General features: G+C 36.3%; 1 protein-coding gene across 1 annotated transcript in view; it reads right to left on the bottom strand.

Moving 5' to 3' along the window:
• The window catches only part of spel1 (DNA mismatch repair protein spel1), a 156,009-nt gene that overhangs the window by 117,844 nt on the left and 18,761 nt on the right, over positions 1-19,404 (bottom strand). Inside the window, exon 5 of the mRNA XM_089233222.1 lies at positions 7,504-7,649. Within this exon, the coding sequence (XP_089089348.1) occupies positions 7,504-7,649 (146 nt within the window). The remainder of the gene's footprint in view (positions 1-7,503; positions 7,650-19,404) is intronic.

The following is a 19,404-nucleotide window of genomic DNA, read 5'->3' as shown; positions in this document are numbered from 1 at the left end:
GCATCCCCTGAACAAAATTTTCATGCTTCTTTTTCCTAAATTCCGGATATTTGACGCACTACAGTGCATTAGCGTTACCTCTGCGAACCACAAACAAGAATTGGCGCAAATGCGCAGGGATTCGGTGCACATCTTGCACCCCTGTATAATGTGAAAAACTCTTTCACAGGGTTAAACAGCTCCAAGTTATTGTTTGGAATACTAACAACTGAGAGAACAAAAGAAAATAGACAAAGAAATTATTCCATGACCAATTATTTTCTGTATTGAATTTTTTTAATTAGTCGAATAAAAATAGTTGTAACTAAAATTAATGGTATGAATCTTCTAAAGCAGCTTCGTGGCAGAGTCCACTTTGGGTGCTGAATGAATGAACGCCAGGGGCTCTGCCACCGGACTTACCCTGTTGCAGAGATCTCTTCCAGCCCAGCTTCGTGGAGGAGTCTGGAACAAAGTGAGTGCACCTAATAGTCTGAGTGTGTAGCTAGTGTTGTGCTTGATATTTCAGTGCTGCCGTCTATACTTCAAATTGTGAGTGAAGTGTAATGATTGAATATTTGTTACGTTGTAGGCCTGTTGCTCTCTGTGGCGAGACTTTTTAACGGGGAGATCGGCTCGCATTTGCTCCTTGAAGTTGGAAAAACCACAGAAAACCAACTTCAGCCGACCACCACTGTGGCGCCAGTGGGGTTCGAACCCGGATCCTCTCGATGCAAGTCTGTCGCTATGACCACTCGACCACCACAGCGGCCCACTTTGGGTGCTAATAACCTTAACACAGACATCAATAACTGATTTCTCATACAGATAATTTGCCTCATAAATTTTATAAAATAAAATTTCACACATGCTAACGAAATTACAATTTAAGTTTAAAAAATGAGTGTGTGAAAAATAAAAATAGAATAATTTCATGGAGCAAAAAAAAACTCCTGCATTTGACTTGTCAGCGTTGGCAAGTTTTACACACAGTGGAAAAACCACTCGAAAAAATTGTTTTCGCCACATATTTGCCAGTAGCAAAAATTTATAGAATTAAAAAATTTGATTTATCTGTTTTCAATTCTATAAATAAATAATAATAAAGTCTTTTACTTATGAATTTTTTATAACAATTCTGGATGATGCATATTTTATTTGGATATGTTTTCATATTTTTGGTTGCTGAATATTCATTTTTATACCATGTAATTTTATAAGTTTCAAATGTTTTTTAAGTTTTTACATTGAAAATAATATTTTTTAATTGAAAAACCAAGCTTGGTATGTCTTGAGTAAAAAGAAAATTTTATATTAATTTTTGCCTGGATTTTTTTATTTTTTGCCACTGTCCAGGCAAAAACCCAACCCTGTGACTCATACAGCATGTTGCTAATGTTGGGCTACACGCCGATATCTTACTGAAATTTCAAATAATCAATAACTTAACCATTTCTCTATTCAATTAACTTGAAAATTAAAAAAAGCCTAATAATAGTTTTTTATCGTTTCTGAGAAATTCAAAGTGCAAAACACTGAATGTGTAAAAAATCACTTTTCAGCTAAAATAACAAATAAAACCCAAGATAGTATATTCTAAGATTTGGTTACATCTATTAACCCATTCAATGGGAATTACAAGATATCTCACCAAACTGCATGCCTTGTATTTCAGCAATTACAAGATATCTTGCCTTCTCGAAGCCCTCGTATTTCAGCAATGCCCAGATAGATTTCAGCAATTTCACGAGCCTAGATAGTTTTTATTGTTGGCTTCCTCTTTAAGCATGTTTCCCATCCTTCCTAGCCTGTCGATCAACAGTCAGTAGGCAGAGTCAACTATTTTTCATGTTTTGATAACAAAAGGAGAGACACAAAGTTATTGTGTTTGAACAATAACTTTTTTTTCCATTTCATTTGGGATAGTATAGGAACATGTATACAGTATATAAGTAATAGAAAAAAAGTTGGAATACTTCTCTTTTTTAGTTTTTTAATATTATTCTCAGAGTTTCTCTAAGGCAGCGGTTCTCAACTTTTTTTGACTCGCTGAGCCCTTTTCAGTACATAATTTTTACATCAGAGCCCTATCAGACTCGAGTCCTTTTTGTATATAATTTTTATGGCGGAACACCATGGGCCTCTTTTTTTCATTTATCTGTCAAATTTACTTAGTTATTTTATTTTCCTTGAGTCACCGCGGAGCCCCTGGGAAATACACACGGAGCTCCAGTTGAGAACCGCTGCTCTAGGGAAAGCACTATCACCTGCGCAAAATCAGAAAAATTCTTCTTGAAAAAGATGCGGCATTTCACAGAGGGTTTGGTTATTTCCACTGTGTCAGTTATAATGTGGATCAGTAAAATTTATAAAACCACTTAATGAGTTAATAAAAAAAAGTAAATTAGATATGGTAATTCATAAGTTTTGAAAATGAGATACTTGCATATGGGGGCAAAATTTACAAGTGTTTGAAAAAGAGTTTCCATAACTTTTTGTTCTACTCCCCCTATTTTCTAAAATTTTATTTTCTCTTGCTCCCCAACTTAAGTCAACCCACTGGATTCTATACTTCACCCTTAAGGGAAGTTCAAGTATTACGTAAGCAAATTTTTAGCCATTTTTGACCCCCCCCCCCTGTCAGCAAAATTTTGTCATTACTGCCCCTACCTATTAACGCATATTGGTAGGATCAGAAACGTACAAGGAGCATAGGGGGCTTCTGAACCTCCCTCCCCCCCAGACAAAAAAAAATTTTATTAAAAATATTTTTTTAATAATTAAAATTTCAAAAGAAAATACCTTTATATGTTATTATATAATCGATTTCTGTTAATTTCAATGCTATTTGAAGGGTAACAACTCAAAATTTTTCTTTAAGAAATTCATTGCAGCCCACCCTTTGAGCCATATATAGGTAAATCCTTGAGCCGCAGACCAAATGTGGTCCTGAAGGTTATCTAGCTTACTCCCCTCAAACCTGATTTCGTAAAAACTAACTAAACGGCACATTTACATAATCGCTTAAATGACCAGTGGCACAATTCCAGAGCATTTAAGTAGCCCGTGGCACATTTTCAGATCACTGAGGTAGGCCTCAAAGATCACTTTCACATTCAAAGATCACCTATGTAACACGCGACACAGTTACAGAACACTTTAACGATCTGTGGCACATTTAGAGATCTCTTGAGTGACTGTGGCAGTTTTAGAGCACTTGAGCGGCCCCCAGTGCGGTTGTACATATCTCTCAAGTTACCCGCAGAACATTCCCAGATAACCCAAGTGATTCATGGCATAATTAAGAATCACTTGAGTGATGTGTGGCACAGTTCCAGAGCACTTAAGTCTCCTGGAAACATTTCCAGAGCACTTAAGTCTCCTGGAAACATTTCCAGAGCACTTGAAGGATCCGTGAAACATTTAGTGATCATTGAAGTGGCTCTGTAGGGCAATTTTTTCCAATGTGAAAGCTCGGGCGAAATCCTTGATGGTAACAAGGCTATTCCGCGGAACCCTTAACAAATTTTGAATATCTCTTCACTATACAGGGTGTCCTAAGAGTCTGCATTCACTCTGCGAAACAAGAAACCTCACTTGCAGCAGATAAAAGTGTCAAAAAAATATATATTTGTGAGTTGCACATACTGTGACCATATGATCCATATTTTACGGGGCAGAATTATTGAATTATTTTTTCATGTTCTGTTATTTCATCATAAAATTAACATTTTCAATAAAAATGTTAATTTTGTCAAACTTTCTAAAAAAACTCACTTTGAAATTTTTAAATCGTGAATTCGTTAAATTAACTAGAGCTATGGATCAATGGAAATGTCAATTTTTTTGTTTTTTTTTCATATGGTCATCCTAGTTATGCACATAGCTTCAGGATAACGAAAAACATGCTCATTTAATCTTTTTTTCTCCTCCACATTCATTTTTCTCATTTTCAATAAACTAATTAGACCATTACTTATACAGTTCACAGTCGATCCCGAACGGCTTTTTTGTTTCTCACCGAGAGGGGTTTGAATGACAAACGTTTGGTGTGCATACTTTCTTCAATAGCAATGTGCTGATTGATCATCATAAAAAGCACTGTAAAGGACAAAAGAGGGTATTGAACACATGACATCTCTGAGCGTCTTGTGGCACAGTTCACGAGTATCTTATCGACCTAGGCTACAGTATTTCACTGCTATGTAATTAGTATTTCCCAAATACCCAAGGTTATTTTTAATCTCGAAAACAAGTACACAGTATCACTGATATCTCTTTCAAGTATTCACATTAAAATTCACGAAATGCAAGAAACTAGTAAAAAATATAGATGAAATCAAGGCCGGAACTGGGGAGGGGGCAACTGCCCTGGACGCCAAACTTTAGGAGGGCGGCAAATATCAGTGAAAAACAAAAATACAGTTATAAAAGCATCAGAATTTAAGTGGAGAGGGTGACAAAACCATGTTTGCCCCTCCTCATAAAAATCGTAGTTACTACCCTGGATGAAATTGTCGTTAACAATAAATAATATTGATAACAAAATACAGAACAAGAGGGAAAAAATACTACTCACTGTACTTGGTCATGGGTTGAGTGTGAATTTTGGCATGCACCATTCTCATCCGAAATGTGGAACGAGTGGTCAAAGTAAGAGAAAGGGTGAATATTACCCCCCCCCCCCACAGGGTGCCAAAACAGCACCAGGTATATGTTAATATGTATATGTATAATAGTTAATATGAATAAAAGCTATTTATTCTTAAGCTTCAACAGAGTAAAACAAGACGAGCTGAGGCTTCAAACAAATAAGAACACAACGAAACTACAGCCAATTCGCTGGATCACTTCCCTTGTGATGAAAGGGAGCACAAACTGATATCGTGGTCTCAGAGGAGCGAAAAATTCCAACTTGAGCAAAAACATAACATAACTTATTTGTCCCTAGTCAATTACGATAATACTATACAAATTAGAATTTACAATTAAATTACATATATTACAATATTTGAAGAAGAAAAAATGCAGAGAAAGAAAAACACGAAACACGGAAGTGAAAGGACTGTCAGTTTTTAGCAATTGACTGTTTTCCTGGAGCATGCAAAATGTTTGCTTGTCATGGGATGTTACATGACCAACACTGATAACACACTGAGAGCGATTATGTGTTATTACTAGGGGTGGGAATATTGACATTTTCGGTGAACTCACCCACATACAATGATGGTCACTCGTGGGAAATTTCCCTTACGCTTTTCTTTCAACATTAAACAAAAGAATAATTGGAAGAAAAAAAATGCAGGTCAATGTCAATGCCTTTCTCGAGACCTTCTTCCGAGAATGATCATTTCTATACATTGAATCGATGTAATTATTGTGGATTACAAAAATGTATCACTATAATAGTTTTTCATTGCATATTGTCACCTAAAAAGCCCTAAACTTTGATGATAGACTAATTAACTGATTGTTGACAGAGGTACGGTATCAGAGGCCGCAACCAGATGCTTGGTCAGCCGGGGCAAACACGCATTAAGGATACCGCCCTTTTAATGTTGGGGGAGAAGTTAAAGAGTGAAATTTTCACCCCGGCGGTCCGGTGCCCGGGTCACCAGAACTCCCAAGTTCCTCTCTGGTTACAGCCCCACTCAGAATAGTTTAAAAAAACATCCCTTTAAAGCACTGAACAAGCAATCAGCAATGTCGACAGCTTGCCGCGATGCCCCTAAGAGAGTTTGAGAAACACTGATATCCAGAATTTGGTTCTTCTCTCTTAGACAACTTTTAGAGAGTTGGATTCGATGTCCAACTATTATCTGCTTTGCTCAGATATGTAAAACAAAACCAAACTTTTTCAAAAAAGTGAAGAGTTACGTTTTTTTTTTTTCAAATCTTCAGAAGAACAATATAAGAATACTCAGGATTTAAGGAACGGTGATGAAATGCGAATTAGTTATTGAAGTAATTTATAATATTGTTTTGAAAAATTTATTATTGTAGATAATTTCTCTCAAGAATTAATATTATATAACAAACAAAATGCAATTGAAACCATTGAAATTTTGTGATATTTTCTGTGAGGTCTATGGGATGGGGGGGGGGGGTCATTTTCAAAGAAGTTTCAATTGTACGATTTTCACCCTTATATGACGTTTCGACGTGGTCTTTTTAACGTTGTGTAAACGAGGTTCCATTTGTGATAACGAATCTGTATATATAGCATGGGAGAATATAACCTCAGGAAAGTTAAAAAGTAAAGCTTTTTCTTTTTTCTCTGTCTTAGGATTTGTTAGTCAGAAAAGTGATAAGAATCCGACGCCATGAATCTCAATTGGCGATTCCAATTAAGAGAGGCAGGCTGGAGGGGGGGGCACAGAATGCAAAGGAACAATTTAATACTTCCGAATCTTTGAAGGAAGACCCTCATAAAAATCCTCATGTAGGTCTTGAGAGTTTTGGGAATACCAATTCCCAGGAAGTCATCTTGACTGTTGTTGTCTGAAAGACTTGTGTGCGAGAATAGGAAGAAAGAAAGAAAGGAGCCAAAAAGAATATTGTTTGTCTTCTACTGGTCGATTATCCAATATTTTCTCTGAATTATTTTAGAGTACCAGTTCACAACAGAAATAAAAATAAAAAATTTCTTCAGGTGAAACAGTAACAAGAAAATTTTTCAAGCTACCAGGGTTCTGGGATTTTGGGGTTCCATCTCTTTTGATTCCGCAGAACCCCAAAAAAAGCTTTCACGGAACCCAAAGGTTCCGCAGAACACCGGTTGGGAAACCCTGCTGTAGGGGACTTATCAATAGGTAGAATGTTAGTTCAGGTGCCCAATAACTATTGAAAGGTTTTTCCGTTTTTGGCGCTCCGAACGAAAGATGCTATTAAGAATATTTCATATCTTCATAAAGGGTAGTTGATTATATAAGCATCATCCAAACCCCCATCCCCCCTTGCCATCAAAAGTCAGCAAATCAGAAACCCCCCCCCCCCCATCGATGCTGATGTAATACTTGAATGACCCCTTAGGTTCTACTGCCCCCTTGGACAATTCCAATGCTTGGATTAAAAAGATTTTGTTCAATGTTCATGGTGTATAAATTATTTTATATTAGTTATATTTTTTTGAAATTATTACAATGAAAAATAGCTTTACTGGTCATCCATAGCTCCACCTTGGAGGCAACTTACTACCATTTTATGTTCAAAGAGGTGAAGTTATATAGGAATTGTGTTTTTGTGAAACCTATTAGGTTCCATAAACCCATCTATCATTTGAATGAAAATTAAGGAAATGGCAGAGTGAATATTTTTATGGATGTAATTACAATGTTGAGTCTGGATCTTGAATTTGAAAACCCCCATAAAAACAAAAATTCAGCTGACTACCACTGTGCCGGTTGCTGGAATTAAACCTAGCCCAATGTGAAACAAAACCAAATCAAAATGAACTGGAAACCACATATCTCTTCAACATTTTAATACTCAAAATATGTGCGAAATATGATGAAATCAAATTACCTTATACTCCAATGACCAATCCTGCTTTTTTCCTGGGCTCCTATTCTGGTATATTTCTATGCGATACTGCTTTACAAGAAGAAGATCTCTCACCAGGGATTCAAAATTCTGTTTACTAACAATAACTGACTCTGTCTTATAGGAATCTGTAACATAAAAAAAAGATAAAGAATTTTCATTTCTTTCAGAATCCAATGGTTGCACAAAGAAAAGGCTTTGAGAAAATACATATTGATTGTATGTCCTTTACAGAAATGCCAAAAAAAACTGATACAGAAAACTCCATGTAATTTTTATCCCAATATCACTTTTACACTTCATAAGCTATATCCACAGCAAGTAAATACAGTCAGACTCACTTATATATTGTAATCATCAAGAGGATTTTCATTTTCAGAGTCAGAATCACTGGAGTCCAATGTTTGGACTCCAGTGTAAGTCCACATTTTGTAAATGAACTCTTTATAGTTTTTATAGTCATCTCTTAGCAGGCATCACTAATCCACTGGCATACTTCAGCATAGGAAGCTTGGCACAAATTTCTGCCATTTGTATAGGAATGAATTACTTCATTCATCCAACTTTTCCCAATAGGTTCTAACTTTGCTTTTAAAAGACATGTTTATTCCTGAATCTAAAAGCTGCAACTTCATAGTCAAACCACCAGGTATGAATGTAAGACAAGCACAACAATATTTGCAGGCATCTTTTACGTTTACATGAATATGAGCTTTTATTTACTCCATAATTAGGAGAGCACATGGCTTAAAAATGCTGCCTTTTCTTTGATATCATACATTCAGAGATGCCACTGATGCGCTATTGTCCGTCGAATATCCGGAATTTCTGAAAAGGACACATAAAAATTTGGTTTACACATCCTTTAGTTCCAGGAAGAAAATTCTTTCTACTGTCTATCATGACTGCACAACCTTGAAAAAGTTGTTTTACTACTTTGAAGTACAAATGAAGCATTTTACTGTACTGCATTGATGTACACACAGGTTGTTGAAGAATAAGATGACAGATGTCTGGTTGCATCCCAGAATGAGGGGCTGTATACCAAATTTTCAAATTTCAGAGTTTCTATCCCCCCCCCCCCTTTTCTGCGGGTTTCTCCCCTCTGGTTACCTACCTGAAAATAAGGTACTTTTGCGGCTATCTACCGGCATTCAAAGACAGCGTCTGTAAGGAGTAAATTCGTCTTGTTCCTACAAGATTGTGAATGCACATTTTTTGAAAAATGCATAAAAAAAAAGCTTGATTTTTCGAAACTGACATTTGAATTGTAAAAATTTTCTGAGATCGTTTAGAAAAAAAAACAATCTGTAAAAACTCTACCTTGAATATATCCACAGTTTTATCTTCTAGCTGCTATGTGGTAGTCACCATTTCACACTGCAAAAATCATGTATGCAGAATCAGCTTTTCGAGGGGCACAAGGATCTAATTCTTCACAGAAAGTTTGGGTCACTAACACTCAAGAACAATTTTAAATTTAGCATATTATATAAGAATGGTTTTTTTTCTAATATTTTATTTTTTTACAAAAAAAATACTACTTTTTGATCTTCATGCGTGGGATCACAGGCCCCCAATACCCCAAGATTTTGCCTTTGGAGAAAATCTGAGTTTGGAACCCGCGATTATGCAGCAGTAGGCTAAAAATATGATTTTCTAAGGTTTTACAATTTGGAGTTAGCTATTCCTTTGAGAAAAAGCTCTGGTTACCACGACGATCACACAGACCTACGACACAAATATGTATACATTAAATTTCAAATCCACGCATTACCAATTTGGAGGATAGATGCAGGGCCGTGAGCAGGCATGTCTGATGCCCCGGGCTCTGGACTAGAGGGGTGCCGAATTCATCCTTTATAACTGCTTCTTCTACATTACACAGGGACACCAAAATACATGCTTGCCTCATTTGAGAAAGTATCTAGTTCCCTGGATAGATGGCAAAACCTACTGAATCCAAAACACGCCAAATGCTGAGCACACACACCCAAGCACACTGTTAAGTTTCACCAATACAAATCTGACATAGCTCCCATATTCGGGTGTGAAAATATATGCCAGTTAAATGGAGACAGATCAGTGAGGTGGACCATAAAGGAGGGAAAAGAAAATCATTCCATCAGGAAATCACTTTGCAGGGATTTATATGAATAGGGGAATCAGAAGATAAATGTCAGAATTTTATTTGCTTTAAATTTAATCACAAGATATTATTGAAATAGCTAAGGTTTTCATAACAAAATAGAAAATCAATTAAAAGGGAATTTATAGATTGATTTATTAGTAAATATATAAATGTGTGCTTAACTTTTAATTACAGTGGATCAAGCTTATAACGTTTTTCAAAAAAACCGTCATAAAAACATTGTAAGTTGGAAAACGCTTATTTAAATGTGAAATCTTAATGAGAATTATTTGGAATTGTGACCACAAAAATAAATCGTACTAAAATGTTCTAAATGGGAACGTTATAAGCAGGATTGACTGTATATTTGTTTTAGATTTATTACATTTGTTAAATTCTCAGTGTTAATGGGCTCAGTGTTAATTTCTACTAGTAGACAATGAAAGTAAAAGAACCTAGTTACAAACTGTTTAATTTTTTTTTCAATGAACCTTTGGATAGAACATATTTTTAGAAATGAATTATTGATTTGATTCACAAGATACCTCCCCCTCCTACCTAGAACATGGTCCGCCGCTCTGTCTCAATAAAGAGATATAAGCAGGTGATCAAAGACCTGGGCCATGCTGAAAAAAATTCATAGAGATGCTAGTGAATGGTGGTGGGGGGGGGGGGGCTATAACTTTTTTCAAGAGGGGCCCACTTTCACTCAAAAAGGTCAAAGATTTTGCCAATAATCTGGGTCAATTAGAGTACAGTGGCATATTTGATATACTATTTAGCCAAGAAATCATGGTTTCTTCATTCATCCACCCTTTCAAATTGCACCGAACTCCTAATCCTGTCGGAAAATTTTCTTTCAGCATTGTCTTTTGTTTGAATATAACCATAGGTGGCAATTTTCCTCCCATAGCCAAATAGGACAAAACCACTGTAAATGAGGTTTTTCGTGTCTAAATATTTTTCTACTAATCAAAATATTGTTCACTCCTATTGCATCAACAGTCCTATTTGGAGGGCAATCAAATCATAATGGCACTTCATCCATATTAAAAATATTGCTATGGGCAAAATTCTTCAGAAATTAATTTTTTTTATGTATTAGTAAAAATTTTCAGACTTCTCTTCCCAATCTGCGGGTAGCATTTGCCTTACAATTTTACGATTTTGAACAGCTAGCTTTTTTGTTTTCATAAACCAGTAACACCACGTGGGACCGCCTCTAAAATTTTCAATCTTCATACCCTGAGCCATTGCCTTTAAATGAATCCTTACGGTTGAAATTGGTGCTCCTTTTTCTCTTTCTGATATAATCCACAGGATGTCTACCAAATACCAAAAGCAAAATTCTGTGACTTTTCGAGGACTTTTCTGTGATCTTTTCTCATTCGCAGGGCTCGAAAACGTAGGATGGAGGGAATGGTACCCTCCCTTAGACAACATAATCATGACATAATAAAAAAAAATCCCTATAATTTTTTTATTTTTATTTTAAAATTACTTTTCCGTAGCACACTATTTCAGTATCCTGTAAGATTGACTCAAGCCAGAGCAAAATGACTGAAATGTCTTGGTTACAAAAAAAAAATGTTTTGGCCAAAATAGGGTCTTAGCAACCACAGATAATTTATTTCTGCTCTCCTCACAATATATATATTAAATTCTTTTTTGGGAGTCTTCCACAGTCTAGTCTGTCAACTCTCTTCGACAATACACATGGCAAATTACGAAGATATGTAAGTTTTTTACGAATGACGCTCTTTTGATACCACCTCCAAAAGCAAAATGTGTAAATTACAAAATCTGATGTAAATAAGTCAAGGTGGACCAGATGGTTTTACTGCGTTGTCCATCCCTTTTAAAAATGATTTGTTTAAATTTTAGTGGTGGTCAATGAAAGTATAATTTTTTTTTCTTTTCTATTATAAGAGCCTGGGTTATGTGTGTCTGGTCTTAAAGTACAATCAAGCACTTTCACTTGACAAATGAAGCACTTTCATTTCTAGCTCTTTACTTGAGCATTGTAAATATTATTTATGCCTCTGCATGCCCTAAAAATACAGAAGAAAATTGAATGCTATTAGGTATCATCAAAGTCAAAAAACCTAGAATAGGTCTATGTACCCAACTGCTTTGTTATGCAAACTGTTGTTTCACCTATACACAAAATGTGCACCATAATTTTGAACGATGAATGTTAGTTACTGTCCAAGACCATGAGAAGGAGTAAATACAATTTCTTTTTTTAAACCACAGGCAGAAGTTTTTAATGACTACTTGTAGAACCCTCAAACTAAGTAAATGAAAAATTACTGAGCCACCAAATGGTCCATATACACCCTGCTCCCAAATAACCTTAAAACAATACAATTTTTTGCTTTGGCAGAATCATTATTGCAATCTACTACATTCGTGTTATTTGGCATTATGTCCATGATTCCCTTCTCAATTAAAATCAATTATACAAACTTTGTTGATAGGATTTTGTTAAAAAAGTAGAAAAAGCAGGACAAAGTGTAACATTTTACCGAAAAGTAGGACGAGTGGGAGTCCTGCATTCGACTTTGAAAACACACTCTTTGAAAACACGTCCTGCGAATGCAAAATACTGAACACACTATTGATCTATATCATGGTTCGTACTCTTCCAACGAAAAAAAATGCAAGGACTATTCAAGCACTTTTCAAGGTAAAACTTAAAAATTCAAGGACTTTTTTTACAAATACATATTTTTCACATAAATAGGCGCATATTTAATTTTGATTAAAACTTTCAGAGATTACATTTCTACCTACTTTATTTCACATCATCCGTAATGAATAAAGGAGGCCACATACACATATATACCATACAAAACATATGACACATTGAATAACACAGTTCGTGCCTGTCCATTTCCCCATTGAAACTTAGTTTAGTCTGCATAGTTAGTCTATATTGCAATTAATTTTCTTTTAAAGACTAAAAAAAAGAACTCTTCTAAAGATAGAAAATGAAAAATTATTTCTTTCATCAATTCTGGATTTGTTTCTTTCGCTAATGCTGAAATTCTTTCTTTTATTGATTCTAAAATTATTTCATTAATTCTGGAATTATTGCTTTATCAATTTTATAATTATCTCTTTTATCAATGCTGAAGTTGTCTTTCATTAATTTTGGAATTATCTCTCATTTATTTTGGAATTCTCTCTCATTAATTTTGGAATTATCTTTCATTAATTCTGTAATTTTTTCTTTCATTAATTTTGGAATCATATCATCGATACTGAAATTATTTCTTTCATTTATTGTTTTAAACAATAGAAACAAAGAACTATGGATGCCATTAGAAAATAACGGAGATGCGCAGACATTCAACGCGTCACGTGATCTTCCAAGGAATGATGTAGGCCACTGACGTCACACCAGCACCGGTACTACAGGGTAAGACGACATCACTGTATATTAAGGAGTTCTACTACTACAGGACGCGGGGGGGGGGGGCAATTTTTAGGTGAACATTAACAATTTTAGGTGTTAGGCAATTTTCAGGTGAACAATTTTTAGGTAAAATTATTGAATTCTGAATTGGTGAGGGCGGCAAGACAATACAAAAATCCTAGTTATGGCCCTGCGTCATACTCCCTCCAGTATTGCTCAATGGATTTCAGCGCCGATTCACCCATTGAAGCACAGCTCGCATTTGGCGGCATTTTTGTCTGGCACACTCAGCAACCAATCTTGATAGAAGGGATTTTTCAGCCACAACAAGTAATTAAAAGTACACACACTTGCTACTCATTTTTGTTTTCTTTCTTTAAAGAACCTTGTACAAGCGCTTCACATCACTCCTAAATAAATATTTTCTTGACAGCATGGGCGGAGATACGGCGGGGGGGGGGGGCCCTAGCGTGAAAGGTGAGGTTGACTGATCTAATGTATATATACATATATGAATTGACATCATCATCATCATCGTGCCCCCCCCCCCCAGACTTCCAAGTCAATCTCCGCCTATGATTGACAGTAATCAGAGGAAGCTTCGCTCACTTACGGACCGAAAGGTTGAAATTATTTCGGCAAAAATTAGGAAACTTTTTTTTCTAAGATATTGATTTCTCACGTCCTCCAGAAAAAATACTTAGTACAAAAGTTTAATGACTTCCACCGACTCCAAATACGTCTACATACGATCACAGGATACATGCTACCATAAAGCCGGGTTTTCCTAGAAGTGGGTTGTTGGGGGCCAGAGCGTGCTGACTGAGCTGAAGAAAAAAAACAACGATCGGAAGTTCATTTTGAACTCCAGCTTTTATTCCATAAAAGTCTCAAGGAAAAAAACAAGATAATTTACGATCATAAAAAAATAAATAAATAAATAAATAAAACGGCCGACAAATAACAACCAGCAATCTCAGGGAGAAAAAAACAATCCCGACATACACGCGGAAAAAAACCAGCCTACAGTATAAAGCAGAGCTCCCGTGAGGGTGAGAGCATGCCGCCCGCGATTTACATATTGCGTCGGGCCCAGCGGTTCCACGTGCACAGAGAATAAAAAGGGAAAAAACATTCCAACATAGGTTTTTGGCACCGCATGAACCGAACTGGATCATTTCGCGTCGACAGAAACGTGTTACATAATCACACTACGCGTTTGTGTATTTCTACCGTGGCGCATCAGCTACTCTGTCATTTGCATACTCCGGTTTGAAGGGAAGCATCGAGCTCGATGAAGGGAAGTGAAAGAAAACAAAGATGAAGAGATCAGTAAAATGAGTGGCGCACAACGCATTTGACTCCTCCAGAAGCAGTCGGCCAATCACACCCGACATAAACACTGCCGTGCGACTTGTTGCGCTCTCTAGGAAAACAGTTGAACTTGTATTATTGGTGAGTGTACGGCGTGTCACGCTGGGCGATTCACTTTGCACGCGGCACAGAAAACCTGCTCCTACAAAAACCCGGCTTAAGAATAATGAGAAAAAACGTGCTTTAAATCCAATTATCCAGGGTTATTGGCTGCTAAGGCTTTTTCCCTGTGCTTTACACAGGGAAAAAGCCTATAGGACGTCACTTACGGAGTAAAAAAAAAAAGTGGCAAAAACTATTTTGGAAAAAACAAATTTTTGACACACACAAGGACTCTCACAGAATTCTTAAAAAAAAATTATTTTTCAAGGACTCTTATGGATTTTCAAGTACTTTCAAGGCCTTGAAAATGAACTTTGTTTTTCAAGGACTTTTCAAGGTTTTCAAGGACCGTACGAACCATGTATATTAAGCAGTGTGCACAACAGCAGCGTTGCACTGTGATGCATAGCAATAGTGGGCTCAAAACAGAGCAACAGACCCGAACGAATGGAGCAAGCTGTGAATTGATCGAGTAGTTTGTTCTGCTGGTTCCCCCGATTAGCGCTGACTGTCGAAATCGGCAGTTTGCCGTCGGAATTGACGCGCATCACCATGTGCATCAGAACAAAACGGCGTCTTAATAGAATGTGATTAAGATCCATTTTTTTTACTGATTGCATTAATGCATGCAAGCAAAACGTATCGGCACAGGTGAAATTAAAAAAATTAGAAGAAATGTTTCTTATGTACGAGAGCAGAAACCTTAGTTTAAGGGTACAAACATAGTCCAGTCGATTTTCCAATTCGGAGGGAAGCACAGTAGAGGACTGATCCAGCCCAGAGACTCTAAATGAGAATTCTCATTTTTGTTTTTTTTCACACTATAAGGTCATTATACAAGGCCCATGAAAAATTTGGCCTGAGAGCGCCAAAAATCTCAGCTTAGGTGGCCCTACTGAAAGATGTGGGACCACAAGACCAGTGTTTCTCAACCTTTGGAATCCCGCAGCACAGTTGATTTTTTTTTCTTGATTGGGAGGCCTGGGCATACACAAGATTAATGGGAAGTAAATGGTAAAAATGAAGCAATAAACCACTCACTGCCTAGTTTGGCGGATGTTAGGGCACGGTGGTTGAGGAACACTGCACTAGACCAACCAAGAACCCTTTCGAAGGACGGATTTCACATATTCCTTTTCACATTTTTCTAAGTCCAATATTAGACGCTTGTTATTTGCTCTATCGTCATGCTTAGGTGTCCATCTAGATCAGGCATCTTCAATCCATTGCTTGTGAGCACCATGGTGCTCCCTGAAGCACCCAGAGTGCTCGATGCTTGTGTCCGATTTGGTGCTTGCGAACACTTGACCAATGTTTCATTTAAACACCTTGTGCAAATTGCACTCAATTATTAAAATCATCCAGATTTCATGCATTCATACATCAAACATGACTTAAGAGTGCTCTTCTTTTGATGATGGGTACAGGCAGTGCTCGTGACTGGAAAAAGGTTAAAGACCTCTGGTCTAGATTGCAAGTTTGTTACCATATTCCAATGGTTCTCATTTTTCAGATGCCTCCCTTGCATAATTCATGGTTCATTGACGGCTTCCCAAGAAGTTTGGCAGTTTTTTCACCACATAAAAGAACCACTTTAAAGCATAGGTTTTGTGCGCACAAATCCATATTTTGAGCTCGCTATGACGCTCCTAGGAGCCCTGACGCACACTTTTGGAAGCACTGTGGTACTCCTTTAAACTCAGCCAAAAAGTTATGTCGCAACACAATTAATGGTGAACGAGTCCGATGTTGGTCTTCTCTTGAACTCTCTCGTTCTGTCACATGCGTATACTGTACGATTTCGCCATTTGCTATAGCTAGCCGGTAAAGATAGCCGCGATCAAAATAAATAAAAAAATGGAATATAATTTTTTAAAAAATTCTTTCACAGGGGAAAAAATTGGTGCTCTTTCACCTGTTCCCCACAAGGATGGGGGCTAACAGGGCTGCAGCCCTAAGGCCCTGGACAATCACCATCATTTTTTTCATGCTATAAATTTACTACACAGCCCCCTCCCCCCGCCCCAGTGAAAACTCTGGCTTGGGGGCTTGCCAAAGATTCAACACCCCCGCTCCATGAGATGTGGGGGGAAGATCATATCCTTTCTACAGAAAACCAATATTGCTCCCAAGAGGACTCCCCACTGCCTTGGTCTATTACAGTCCCCCCCTTCTACAGGAATCATCATGTGATCCTGAGAACACTGCTTTAGGGGTAATATTACAGATGTTGAAAGCTCTGGACAAGCAAAGAAAGAAAAGTTCTTTTTTTGTTCATCCAGACTAAATAGCTTTTTTGCCCAACCTAGAGACGTGAGGTGAAAATATTCATTTCTCTTTTAAATAATTTAAATTTTTTTTACAAATTTTGTTTATATTATGAAATATAAATCAGTTTTCATTGCCTGAAACATTTACAACAAAATAATTTTTGATATAATCACCCCCAATGACAACTTTTAGTTCAAGAATATTCTCAATATTCTCCAGGTCATGATGAGACGTTTTAAAATTTTGGTTATGGAGATTTTAGAAACCTTTAGATTAGAACCTTAAAAAATTATTTTAAAATTAGATAAATTTTCAGAAATATGTTCACTACAAAAGAAATTAAACCACAGTTTATTGATAAAGGAAGCTATTCTTACATAATCACCTTCATTCTACGATACAGAACTGTTGTTTTCTTCAATGCACATACACTCAAATCCTGTATCACTCACATTTCTTTAAAAGTTATGCAATTCAGCCCTGTTGGTTTAACTTTCTTGCTTTCAAACTAATATTTTGGGCTACAAACTTGAGTATTTCCGTCTTCTTGACAGGAAGAGAGAATATTCTCTTAAAAGACTACTATTATAAATCACTAGAGAATAATTCTTATCAAAAATAATAATTATTCCCAAGTTATTTATCAAGATAATTTATTACTACATGTTATTACATATATCCTTGATAATACTCTCTGGAAAGATTTCGATAACTGAAGAATATTCTCATCGAGAAGAATATTCAAGAATATTCTCTGGAGGGACTATTATTAACTTCAGAATAATTCTTATTTTCTATAAGAATATTCCCCAGTAATTTATGAAAGTAGTCCTTCCATAGAATATTTTCAAGCATATTATACGTAACTATATTATAAATAACAGGGGAATATTCTCATCAAGAACTTATAAGAATATTCTCAAGTTATTTATAATAGTAGTCCCACCAGAGAATATTCTCTTTGATAAGAATATTTTCGAGAATATTCTACGAAAGATTATTCTCGAGAATTTCACATCTTTAGCCCCACCCATATAATGTCTGCCCCAATGTAGGGTGGCTACACATTGGCATTGTTTTTTTCTGTTGCTACTCACTCACCCATCCCTCCGGGGCAAAAAAAATAATGAATGAAACCTGAGAGAAAAGAAAATAAATATTGAATGCCACAGCTTCTCCAAAGCCTAGATTTTAGGGAAAAAACCAAAAAAAAAAATCTCTGGCGAATCAAAAAATCTGTGGCCTTCACTCAAATTTTGTGACTTCTTCTGGACTTCCGTGACCTTTATCTCATTCTGTGACTTTTCCATCGCTTTGTGACTTTCCCATGTCTTCCAATGATGGCTAAAATGTATTTCCATAGCAGAAAGATCTTTGTTTTTGCCTCCAATTTTTTCCAACTTTTTTTTTATATTTTTTTTCCAAAGTCAGATGTGGGACTCATTGATGTTGAATAAACGGCCGGATTCTCTGTTTCCAATTTCTTCAGCTTTTTTTATTACTTGGAATTTGAACTGAACAATGTAATGTACCTCCTACACTTTCTTTTTGCCATTTTCAAAATATGAAGGGGGATTAACAAACAAACTGATTTAGCTTTTCAAACACACTACTCACTCAGACACTATGCATGCGTGTAGGTGTATAAAACTCTGATGTAGTCTCGCCCAATTCAATTCAATTCGCCGACAATAGCCCCAGCAAATCGTCTAGGGACAATTTACTGCCGAATCCCTTTCGGGGGGGAGGGGCTAATGCGGGTTTTTCATTGTTTATGAAAAAATATTTACAAAGCAAGACAAAAAATATGTACATGCTATATACATTATATACATAAAGATCTCATGCCGCTATGTAAACCGACATTTTTTTTTTTCTTTATGCACAACCATTCATAGCCCTGATCACAGTTTTTCCCGGGGGTCTCTTGGGCTGTGACTTGGTCGCTCACTTATTGCTCAATGTGCCGTGTTGCTGCCTGTGCTGCCAGTCTGCTGGATCTTCTCGTAGGCTGCTCTGGTCTAGTTGTGTGGTTGCCTATTGTCTATTCTCCTCCTGTGTAGTTTTTCAATGCCCTCTTTTTCGAGGTAGTGCACGAGATTCTCAAGAGTTCGTGATTCTTTTTCGAGCCAGCTCATCCTCCTAAACCACACTGACCATCGATCTCAAAAGTCTTTGTGGGATGTAGAGCAGTTGCAGAAAAAAAATTTTGTCACTTGATTAGTTGTGCCATCTATTAGTGGCTGATAACATCATTTTCTGCAGAAAATCCAAATTTTTTAATGTTTAACTAATTTTTTAACAGATATTTGCAGATTATATGCAGGAAAATACAGTAGTTTAACCTATATTTATTCTGAGAATTCTCACATCATTAAAAGATATGTATTGTGTGTGAAATTGCAGTTCATTTTGCTTAAACTCATTTTTCAAGCCTGTACAGATATAACAAAGTTTGTATATAACAAATAATTTCTTTATTTTATAAGTGGGTTCAAATGTTATGTGATAAACATAACATTAAACAAACATGTCAGGGAAACTTGTAGACCAGTTTCTGCCCTGAAAATATCTAATTATCAAA

Source organism: Pholcus phalangioides, unplaced genomic scaffold, assembly GCF_987345545.1.
Source record: "Pholcus phalangioides strain wild (caught in Gottingen) unplaced genomic scaffold, Ppha-v1.0 ptg000007l_1, whole genome shotgun sequence".
NCBI classification, from domain to species: Eukaryota; Metazoa; Arthropoda; class Arachnida; order Araneae; family Pholcidae; genus Pholcus; species Pholcus phalangioides.
This window is presented reverse-complemented; position numbering and strand designations above follow the sequence as displayed.